We start from the raw sequence: 12,170 nt of genomic DNA, 5'->3' as shown, positions 1-12,170 counted from the left end.
GTAACCCTGTTTATGCATGATAAAGAAGCAAGAGGTTTTGTTTGTTTGTTGTTTACCTAGAAATATCAGGAATATCAAGTTGAGCCTTCCCTGGTTTTGTTGGAGAAGCTTTTGGGAGGGTGAAGGGCATCCTCAGAATATTAATTAAGATCTCTCCCACCTCCATAGACAGGATGGGGAGGCTGGATCTTTAATACAAATTATAAGCTCTTTGGGGCAGAGATGGTTTCTCTTTGTTCTGTGTTTGTACAGCACCTAGTGCAATGGAGTCCCCATGCATGATTAGAGCTCCGACCTATGCGCCTTGGTAATACAAATAATAAAAATAATTTAAAAGCCAATAGGCTAGTCTACAGAAGTAGTACTGATGTAATTAAAGGTGTGATGTTGCATCAATTCAATTAATCCAGCGCAACTTTGTGTATGACCACTACAGGTATATCTACCCTCGGAGACCATAGTGACCCAGCTCTGTCAGCATAGCCCTATAGTGTAGACACAGCCTACACTGATGGAAGAAATTTTTCTGTCAGTGTAGGAAAACTGCCTCAACATAGCTGCATCTGCACCAGGGCTTTTGTCAGCATAGCTATGTCAATCAAGGGGGTGGTTTTTTCACAGCCCTTACCTATGTAGCTATGCCAATGTAATTTTTCAGTGTAGCCCAAGCCTGAAACGGGCTAACTCTGGTTTACAGAGGTTTATCCTGCCCCATCTGGTTTAAAAGTTCTAAATCAGAGTTTCCTCAGTTTAATTAAATCAGTGCAACATCCCACCTCTAGTTAAATAGTCGCAGCTTCTCCCATGCCAGATCACCTCTTCCCCCCAACACTCGTTAGGTATTGAAATGGTGTTTTAAATAGTTTGACTCAGGTCTGCATCTGAAACTAAGGTCCACCTAAGTGAAAATGGGACACCACACAGGGCTAGCCCAAATCTCACCTCCCCCTACCCCCATCCTATGCAGGGCTGGCATTGCTGCTTGCCCAAGCCCCCCCTTGCACAGAGCTGGTAGCGCCAAGCATCTCCCCTCCCAGCCCCCTGGGTATGGCTGGCCTCAGCCCCTTGCCCGAGCCCACATAAGGCTGGCCCAAGCCGCTTGTCCCAGCCTCTTCGCCCCATCCCCCGATCCCCACTCCACACAGGGCTGGCCCAAGAAGGCTGGTATTGCCACTTACCCCCTTGAATGTTCCCCTGCACCCTGGGGGGGGGGGAGGGGCATGCCTCACTTTTTTTAGCAAAACTGGGCATTTGTCCTGTTTGGTTTTGCCAGCTGATCATCAGTTGGCAAGAGAAAACAGGACAAATGCCCAGTTTTGCCCAAAAACTGAGGTGTCCAGGTAGGGTGACTAGATAGCAAGTGTGAAAAAAATTGGGAGAGGGGGTGAGGGGTAATAGGCACCTATATAAGAAAAAGCCCCAAATATCGGGACTGTCCCTATAAAATCGGGACATCTGGTCACCCTACATCCAGAATAGGGCTTAAAAATGGGACTGTCCTGGCCAAAACGGGACATATGGCCACCCAACCCCTGAGAGACGTAGTTAAACTGACCTAACCCCTGATGTAGACGCTGCTAGGTTAATAGAAGAAGTCTTCCATTGACCTAGCTACCACCTGTCAAGGGGGTGGATTTACTACAGTAATGGAACAATCCCTATGTCGCTGTAGCAAGTGTCTGCTGCAGCACCCCAGCCGTGCCACTGTAGTGCTTGTAATGTAGACATACCTTTGGGAAAGGTTTCAGAGTAGCAGCCATGTTAGTCTGTATCCATAAAAAGAACAGGAGGACTTGTGGCACCTTAGAAACCAACAAATTTAGTAGAGCATAAGCTCTAAGTCCTCCTTTGGGAAAGGGAATTTCAGGGTAACTGTTTAATTTCCAGTCGCTTGCCTCTAGTCCTCCAGTCACCTGAGAGTCTTCCAGGGTAGACAACACTTCCCTTCCCATTATACCCCATAGTAAGATCCTCCCCACTCCTCTGAGCTTTTAACAGCCATGTTGCTGCAATCAGTCCCCACAGGGCAGCCCCAACTCTGAATTCCATTGTTCCTCTGTGGTGGTGTTGACACTGAGCCTTGTTTTGGAATGGAATGGAGTTGTGAAACACCCATTTAACAGTTAGCAGCTGCAGGCTACTCTGGAAACATCACCACCTTAACCTGAAAGGGGGGGGAACAGTTTCAGACATATCTCTCTGGCTGTTTGGAGTAGAGTCGTTAAAGGAAGCTACAATGATGCCAAACCGAAGCAGCAGCATATGCATAATTTGTCAGGACACTGAGCAGGATCGTCCCTTCCGACAGCTCGCCTGCACTTTTCTGCTACCAGGAAGTGGCCAGCATGGGGCAGAGAGCAGGCGTATGTGGTGTAAGTGTTATATTTTCCAGTCATGCCATCTGATTAAAACACCAGCTGCATGTACGACACAAAGAGGAAGTAATAGAGAGAGACTTGAGACACATTCAATTTCAGGGGAATTTGCACGCCCAATAGGTGTCGGTCATCAAATTTGCATAACATTCAGGAGTCAAAGCAAGTCGCCTGGCTGGCTGTGTGTGTCACATGATGAACTAGAAACATGAAACTCAAATATGTGCTCAGGCAAGTTTTCAGGTCTCGTAATAAATTAGTATTCTCCTTCCCACAACGTAGAAACCAGGCAGAGATAACCCGTGGGATTCTATCTCAGGTCAACTGCTCGGTATAGCGCTCCTTCTTACGATCATAAAAACCAGCACGTGTTCTCGTTAAATGATCACTAGTTTACCTGATATTATCAACACGGAACATGGACAAGTTCAGTAAGATCACTGAGCCAGCTGGTCAGAAGCTAAGGTACGATTTATTTTTCCTTTTACATTTTGTTTGTTATGACTCACTGTGTTCCTTTAGTGCTGTGCCCGGTCAGAAGACAGACTGGGTTTGGAAATGGGAAATGCACACTGTTATAGACTCTGTTAATACAGGACTATGCAATTCCAACAGTACCTGTTGGGTCGAATGCACCTGCCATCACTGAGGCTAAAATGCTGACAACTAAAAAGCAGTACAACCGATAAAGTGAAGTGTATGAAGGGAAGTTTAGATATAAAACAAAAGCATTTTCTTCCTCGGTAAAATTAAAATCTATTTCAGCATTCTGCAGGCACAAGAAGTTAAGCAGAATATTGAGTATAAACGAGGGTCATTATCTGTATACATCGCTGCAAAAAGAGTCAATAAAATAAACACAAAACAATCATGTGAATCACACTCAGAGACAACTTAACTGCTTTCACAGCAGACACTGTCCGTGCTACTTTTATTCCCTGTGAAAAAGCAAACTGCTATATTTTTGTTTTAAAGGTTTTGTTTAAAAAATCATTAATTCACCATGAGTCTAAAGTACATTAGTAACATTTGATCAGGAGTTTGTTTATGCACAGTAGATTTTGTATTAAGAGGACTCTCCTGTTTAACTTCTTTGGTATCTCCAAATCTTCAAAAGGGACAGTGTTGTGTAGATAAACAGGAAGCATACAACATTCTGAAAATAGCACACTTTTAAGTACAGGGTGTTGGGGAAGAAGTAGGACTAGACTATTACAAGGTAGTATTTTTAGGGTGACTGGATAGCTCAGGATTTGTACACTGGAAATGGCATCTAGAGACAGGCGGGAAATAGTTTTCCCATCCCATGAACATTTTTGAAATTTCAAACATCTTCCTGTTCTGCATCAGGACAGAACCAAAACCTTTTGAATTTTTTTCATTTAAAATGGGGAAGAGAGAATAAGAGACCCCCAGAATAGCCAATAGCCTGATGGTTGCTAGGGCACTCATCTTTTACTCATGTGGGGGAGTCAGGTGCAAGTCTCTGACATCCCAGGTGAGTGCACTAGCCCCAAGTTAGAGTTAGCCTCTCTCTGACCCAATGAATATTTAGGTATTGAAACAAAGTGGAACAGTTCCAAGAAGAGGCATTAAGCGAGACTCACCCACCAATAGCCTGGTGGTTAGGAGTCTCACCTCGGAGATAGGAGACCCAGGTTTAAGTCCCTGCTCTGAATTAGGCAGTGCCCTAACCAGGTATTAGCTATCCTGGGGATGTCTGTCTCTCTTTCTTGAGAAGCTTTTGTTGAAACTCAGACGTTTCTGTGAAAACTTTTGGTTTTGACTAACGGGTATTTTCAGACAAAAAACATGATGTTGAAAAATTTCTTAATGAACTACAATGGAGTCTTAAACTTTTAGACCAGCTGTTTGATTACAGCCCAATTTGCTAACTCCTGCTCCCCATTCTGTTGGTGGAAGAGCTGGTGAGCCTAACAGAAGAGGACACAGGCTATATCATCACTGCCAAAAAAGGAATGTTTTTACATGGAGATAGCCGGGTTAAGATAGCTATCACAATGTAAAATCCTGGTGGAGACAAGGCATAAGAGTTTTTACTCCCGAGCAGTTAGACAAGGCCATCTCCAGGTGGGGGGATAGCATTGAGCTCAACTAGTTATGCTGAGCTAAAAATTAGCTGTGCCGTGTCGCCACAAGGATTTCACAGCAAATTAGCTATCTCCATGTAAAAACCAATTTTTTGCAGTAAAGACATAGTCATAGAGGTTCCCACACACACCATTACATAAGATTAAAGTAGAATTTCCTTCAAGCATTAGAAGGAGGTGCCAGCTGCCATGCTAACCTGGGCACGATGGCAAGTTAATTATTTATGTATCTATTGAAAGCCCATTATGTCAGGAAGAGATGTCATTTCCTCCCTACGGTAGCTTCAGCCAGGCTGGCTCAGCTTCTGTTTCTCTCTCTTCAGCATGTCTTGTTCTAATGATGTCCTAGCATAGATAGTGGAAGGAGACTCTGCTCCCTTCTGATACCTTACAGTATTAAGGCTGCTTCTTCTCCCCTCCGCCTCCTTATGGCCAGTACATGTCTGACCAAAACCCTAACTCAAGGAACTTAAGCATATATCCAGGGCCGTCCTTACCCATACGCAAAGGACGCAAAATTTCCTGGTGCCCTACGCAGCTGCGTGCTGCTCCAGCCCCTGCCTCTTCCCCATGGCCCCCACCACTGCTCCGCCCCAGCCCCGCCTCTTCCTACCCCTGCTCTGCCCCAACCCAGTCCAGCCCCCACTCCACCCCTTCCCCACAGCCTCCGCCCACTCCCTGCCTCTTCCCAGCCCTGCTCCGCCCCAGCCTCACCCCACTCCACCCCTTCCCCTGAGGACAGCAGCAGGGGTTGGGCACCCTGTACTCATCGGGCAGCAGTAAGTGCAGCAATCTGGCCCCAGCACGCTCCATGCCGCCAGTGAGTGCTGTGGGGCGGTTCCCTCCGGTACCCCAAGCCCCAAGGCTGGGAGCCAGGGGAGCAGAGCAGAGTGGGCTGGGGCCGGGTCACTCCACTTCCCGCCACCCTGTGAGTGCGGGGTCGGGTCCACCCTGCACTCACCAGGCAGCAGGAAATGGAGTGACCCGGCTCCAACCCACTCCGCGCCACTGGCTCATGCTGGGGTACCGTTTCCCCCCCTGTCCCCCTAGCCTGCTCCTGCCCCTTCCCCCCACCCCCCGTCCCCGCGGAGGCCTGGGGCCACACACACACTCTCCGCGGGGGGGGGCTGCGTAGGGCACCAAAATGGCTAGGGACGGCCCTGCATATATCTACCTTTAAGCATGTGAGTAGTCCCATTCTAAATGCCCATGCTTAAAGTACCTTGTTGGATATGGGTCCAGATATTTGACCATATGGTTTTAATAAAACTTCAGGCTTTGCTAATTTTTTAGCAATGGTTGCTATAACTGCATTGCCGGCTTAGAAAGAGAAACCTGCCCACATTTAAGAGGGATGCCACAAACACAACAAAGGATGAACATAATGGAGCTGCAGCCATTGCCTCACCCAAGAGTAGTCAATTATTTTTTGTCAGGGTCCAAATTTCTTGGTCAAGGTCCAGACTTCAGAGAAAGTCTGTGGTGTGATTATTTTTCACACCACAGTAACAATAATGATAATAATAAGTAAATAAAAAGATTTTGTGATCCATACAAAAGCATCTGGCGGTCCAGATTTACCCTGCAGTTCACCTATTGACTACCTCTGGCCTAGGGTGACCAAATAGCAAATGAGAAAAATTGGGACGGGGTCGGGGTTAATAAGTGCCTAAATAAGAAAAAGCCCCAAATATCAGGACTATCCCTATACAATCAGAACATCTGGTCATCCTATTCTGGCCTCACCCCTTGACATAATCATCCATTTACCTATTTTGTCACCAACTCATACTACCTGGTATTATCCCTGGTGTGTTGGCAATACAGTTGATTATATAGTAGGATCTCTCCTTGTTTCTCCTTTGCAAAAAATATTTTCCCCAGCATTTGCACTGAATGTTACACTGGGGAGATATTTGCATTTGAAGTCTAAGCTTTCTTCATGTGCCAATGATTGCAGAGACAAAAAAATCCTACAGAAACAAAGTTCCACTTGTGTAATTATAGTCCATTTTCTAAGGCAGTTTTCTTAAGAGTTAATTCAATAGCTGCAAGAATCCAAGTGCCTTTAGTGCTGTATCAGCATTTGTTTGTGCCTAAAGCTTCAAGCTTATGAATGCAAGTCTGAAAGGTTTGATTTTGTGAACTGGGTTTGATAACCTCATGTTGATATTTATCAGCTTCTCTCCAGTGGTGTATTTTTTATTATATCTGATGTATCTCTTTGTTGAAATCATTGCATCAGCATCTCTGGGCCTGTATTTTTAGCTCACTCATCTCCTTCACTTATCTGGATAAGGTGGGAACTAAGGGAGAGTCACCACATCTCTTCACCCGGCATGTTGTAGAATTGGACATGGTGCTTGCAACTGTGAGAGTCATTCACTTTGTCGTCTGTTTCATATCACTTGGGTCTGAATGCAGACACTTCGTAGAATTCTACCTTTATTATTTTTATGAAGTGTATTGTGGATGCATGGGATTATATCATATACCATGCATGGGATTATACTTTGATAAACTGTCTGTATTTATTGTCATTGTCTGAGTTGCCAGGAAACCTTGGACTCCAGAGAGACTGAGAGTTTTTGTCAGGAGAGGAATGAATTATGTAGCATAGACAAAGGATCCGATATTTTTTACAGCCGCATTTCCCAAAGCGTGGGGCACCAAAGACCAGCTGGAGGGACATGGAGCAGTATCAGTGCAAGTGTCCGCATGCTGCCCAGCTAATATGGTGGGTAGTGCATCTGGACTCAGCTTTCAAAAGTTAAGGGATTGCTGCTGCGTAATCAAATTGGTCCATAAGCAGATATACTGGTAAACATGGGGAACAGTCAGCAAAGCTTAAGTGCAGTTAGCAACTCAGAGACGTAGCACCAAACTTTCAGAACCCCAGCAATAGCTTTCTGGTTCAAGTTCTTTAGCCGGACTTTACAGTGGTAGCCGTGTTAGTCTGTATAAGCAAAAATAACGAGGAGTCCTTGTGGCACCTTAGACGGTTCTAACCCAGGGAAGCTTATGCCCAAATACATTTGTTAGTCACTAAGGTGCCACAAGGACTCCTCGTTATTTTTAGCCAGACTGATCCTGCAACTTCTGCTCCTACAAACTATTTCCAACTGCGGTGTGACTGTGTGCTAACTCGGCAAATATATTACAAGCACAAAACTTTAAAATGGCACCTTGACATTTAGGACTGGTTTAAATGTAACAATTAGATTGACCTGGTTATGTCACTCAGGATTGTGAAAATTTTGCACCCTGTGCAATGTAGTTAGGTCGACCTTACCCCCACTGTAGATGCAGAGCTGGCTACTGCCGCTCAGAGAGGCATCTGCAAGGACTCCTTGTTATTTTTAGCCAGACTGTGATCCTGCAACTTCTGCTCCTACGAACGATTTCCAACTGTGGTGTGACTGTGTGCTAACTCGGCAAATATATTACGAGCACAACCTTCCATCAGTATAGGAGACATCTAAACTACAGCAGCACTGCTGCAGTGCCATAACTGTGCCACTCTAGAGTAGATATACCCTCAGTGCCATGAGATCTTCATCTTTCCCCACCTTTTTTGCTCCTCCAAATGCCTTGCAATGTAACTTAAAATCACCACCTCCAACCACTGCTCCCAGGTATTGTTTGAAAGCACCATGAAAAGTATTTCACTTTGTTCTGGGGTTGGTTTTACAGTTGCTTTGCAATACAAAAGATAACCTTATTGGATTTAGCATTCCCACTTAAACATACTGGATGAAATTCTGACCTTATTGAAGTCAGTGGGAGGTCACCTAAGAGCCTGAGTGTCTGCTGTTAATGGCCCATCAAGTTTAAAAGTATTTGTGGTCCTCACCAGTTTTTTACTGACCTAGAAGCCTTGGAAGTGGATTAGATTAGAGTATTTCAGGAAAGTATTAGTTTTATAGTTTTCCCTCTTCTGCTTCACTAAGTTATTCCTCTTGAACGTGCAGAGCAGAAAATGAACTCATTTGGGAATGAAGTGACATTTTATTGTAAATCGGCACCAACTATGTTATCCTGTACAGGATACTTTATTACAGGGAGCAGTTTTCTTTTTGAGAAAAAATCAGTTGGGTATATTAGGATATGTCTACACTACAGTTTATGTCGGCATAATTTATGTCGCTCAGGGGTATGAATAAACCACACCGCTGACCAACATAAGTTACACCAACATAAGCACCAGTGTGCACAGCGTTATGCCAGTGGGACAGCTTCTCCCACCTCTCACAGGGGCTGGAGTAGTTAAGTCAATGGGAGAGCTCCCTCCCTTCAGCTTAGGGTGGCTACATTAGGGCTTGGCTACACTTACATTTTATAGCGCTCTAACTTGCTGGCTCAGGGGTGTGAAAAATCACCCCCCGAGTGCAGCAAGTCTGAGCGTTTTAAAGCGCTAGTGTAGACAGGCTCCGAGAGCTGGGAGTCGCGCTCCAAGCACTCAAAGCTAATCCCCTCGTGGAGGTGGATTACCAGGAGTTCTGGGAGAGCTCTCTCCCAGCGCTCGCGTGCGACCACACTCACACTTCAAAGAGCTGCCATGGGAGCGTTCCCGCAACAGCGCTTTGAAGTTTGCAGTGTAGCCATGCCCTTAGAGAGCTTACAGCAGCGCAGTTTGAGAAAGTGATGGAAATTTCACTAGTTAAGTTCCTGTAAATATTAATAATAGTCATTTAATCAAGTTTTGTAATCAACCTTTGACACACAACATTTCATATTTAGAAAAAAAAATACCTGGAAAGGTTGCAAACAGGGATAGAACTGTTGATCTGCCAAGTTGCTTATTACGTACATGGTCCTATGTAGTCCACAGCTTCAGAATGTGCTACAAAATATACACCATCAGAGATTTCAGGAGCAGATTCTAAGCCTCCACTCATCTCATTTCTAGCCATTATGGTTGCAAAGACAACCTTCCAAATGTAATCAGTGCTTGTTGCCCGAGTCTGCAGAAAGCATAAAACAGCAGCTGTAAAAGAAGTATGGATTGCATCATCCATCTGAAATGTGTAATAACTCTGAAACCTAAAGCTTGCTTTGTCAGCATTAACTGTTTCATTGCTGATCATTTTAGGCAAAACACCCAGCAATTGTGCTTATCTACTGTTGTCACATACATCAGCAGATATTAAAGCAGTGATGCAGCTAGCTGCTATCAAGGGTTGCTGGGATGGGGAAACTAGTTCAACTTCTCTCCACCCCCACACCACCTACAAAAAAGTCTCTTTTGACCTTTACCACCATGATGAAGGGAGAAAAAGAGATTCATTTCCCTACCACCCATCTCACCTCCTCAACTGCCAAAAGCCTCAACTGCCTCCTGAGTTCCCAAACCATCTCTGTGCCTTCCTGGGTGCCAAAAGCCCCAGCACGCACTCCCATTCCTGCTCTCCCGGGCTGTTTCCACCAGGCAGTGACATGTTGTCAATATAAAAAAAAAGCTGTGGCCTGTTGAAAATGGTAGTGCAGCCAGAGCCATCCCTAGGGCACGGCGAACACCCTGGGCCCCGTGCTTCGTGAGGAGGGGGCGGGGAGGTAAGTCCTTCCACCAACCTCCCCCTCCCCCCAGCGCCTCCTGCCCAAAGGACCTCCCAGAACCTACCACCGATCAGCTGTTTTGCGACATCGGGAGGCGCTGGGGGGGAGGGGAGAACTGGGCCGGGGAGGGGTGGGGCCAGGCCTTGGCGGATCCGGCGGGGTGCGGGGGAGCATCCCCTGCAGATAGAAACCTGGCACGTATGTCCCGGGTCCCCCAAAGCCCCCTAGGGACAGCCCTGAGTGTAGCATAATATAAACCGACCAATATTATAATAAATCACGTGGGGGCAGCATAGAAATATTTGGTTTTTTTTAATCCACCCAAAACTCATGAATAATTCCTAGTCTGCCTCACTAGAGGTGTTGTTCACAGGATGTAGGCTCAGTTTGCCACAGAGTATACAGAACTCTGATTATTTAACTTCTGTTTCCTGCAGCTCTTTGTGATTTCTAATCAGCTACTGAAACTTCATCCTATTTGGCCTCCATGCATCTTATCTCACCCACTTCAGCCTCTATAAAATACTGTTGTAAAAATCACTTTTCTGTCAAAGTTCAAGAACTGTGTGACTTTCATATGTAACCCTTCTGCCAGATGGAGTCGGCAGCACCAAGGGGCAGGTTCAATATCTAGGGATTCCTCTTAAAAATACAGAACAGAACGGTTCAAGCCCCCATCCAGTAGTCTAGGAAAACCTAACACCGCTCCCGGGAGCCTCTAAGAGGCATACTTCCCACACGCAAGCACTGAGTCTGAGTATAACAAAAGAGAACTTTACTAAAAGGGAAAGGGAACCACCCCAACCACATTCAAAAGCATGGGACCATAACCAAACGCAACCCCAAAGCCTATTAGGCAGTGTCTTTTGCCTCAATGTCCCACCGTACAGTGGGAAAGTCCAATGAACGAAGGTCCCTTTAAACACACCATTCCACTCTCCCTCTGCTTCACCCAACTCACAATTGGCTGCCCTTGGTTAGGGAATACCTGGAGTTTAGAGGTGCATTCACAGGGTTCACCTCCCACCCTGAGGTAAGGGGGCGGGAGGTTGAGCAATGCCTCCACGGCTGATTCTGCAAGTGTCTCTCTGCCACCGCTAACCACTATTCCTCTGCTGACCCCACTTGCTGCTTCCGCTACGTTACATTCTGAGATTCCACTGCTTAGCCCAGCTCTTTGTGATTTCAGCTCTCAGTAATTTCAGCAGGTAGTGAGGAATCTGTCAGGTCAGGCTGTGGCTTCTACTGTAATGAGAGTAGATGGTACTACCTACGGCTCATCAACTTTCTGAGTAGCCCGGGAGGGTGTAAGGCTAAAGGAGCAACCCCTTACTCAGAAAAGCTACACTGCCCTGTGGGTGAGTGCAGGAGAATCTAAAGCTATGAGAGTAAACTCAGACAGAAAATCTGGAGCGGAGCCCCAAAGTCAATCAGGTACTACATTTTAATATCTTTCTGGCAACGCCTGCAGCAGATCGGGTACCAGGTGTATTGGTTCTTCCTCTCCTCTCGATTTTATTGGTGATGCCAAGAGGGAGGTCCTGATGCATGGGCAACTCAGGGCCTCCATATCATCTGCCCAGGCTTGAGCCCAGAAGAGGTACTCCAGCTTCGCCTCGAGCGTCGACACAACACAGGAGACAGCACTCACCAGTGCTAAGCTCTTACTTGACTGGCATAGAGTTGAGTGCCAGGGGCTGACTCCGACGGTGGGAGAGATCATTATATGATATCTCACTAGATAACCACAGCCCACCATAAAATTGGGCAGCCTCCGACAATAGGGTGTTGTCCCAGCACAGTCTGCCTGCTTCAATGGGTGCTTGGAGCTTAGAGTTTTATAACTTGACAAGTGGACTGTAACCAACACACCAGGCAAATCAAGTAAAAGAAAGAAAAACTTCCTTAAAGATAGGGTGCTGAAACATTCGCACCATGACAACTGGATTATCTGAGGACCTTCAACAGATCAGTGATGCACACAAAACTGCCATGATCAATGACGAGCTGAAATGGCTCAGTGTCGATATTGCATCCAAGAAACACAGCTAGCATCAAGAGGATCGCTCAAAGAAAAAAACGACTACACATTTTTCTGGCAGGGGAAAAGCGCAGAATAAATGCAAGA

At 45.9% G+C, this 12,170-nt stretch overlaps 1 protein-coding gene across 3 annotated transcripts in view; it reads left to right on the top strand.

Moving 5' to 3' along the window:
* BLNK (B cell linker) overlaps positions 1 to 12,170 on the top strand; it is a 138,644-nt gene that overhangs the window by 67,691 nt on the left and 58,783 nt on the right. Inside the window, exon 1 of one of the 3 annotated variants that reach the window (XM_074959103.1) lies at positions 2,565 to 2,840. The exons of 1 other annotated variant lie outside the window; for it this stretch is intronic. In XM_074959103.1, the coding sequence (XP_074815204.1) occupies positions 2,794 to 2,840 (47 nt within the window). In that variant the 5' untranslated portion in view covers positions 2,565 to 2,793. Of the gene's footprint in view, positions 1 to 2,564; positions 2,841 to 12,170 lie in introns of those variants that run through there. One more of the 3 variants, XM_074959105.1, reaches the window with a different exon arrangement.

Source organism: Natator depressus, chromosome 7, assembly GCF_965152275.1.
Source record: "Natator depressus isolate rNatDep1 chromosome 7, rNatDep2.hap1, whole genome shotgun sequence".
Lineage (NCBI taxonomy): Eukaryota > Metazoa > Chordata > Testudines > Cheloniidae > Natator > Natator depressus.
The sequence above is the reverse complement of the archived record's forward strand: the minus strand, read 5'-3'. Positions and strand labels throughout refer to the sequence as shown.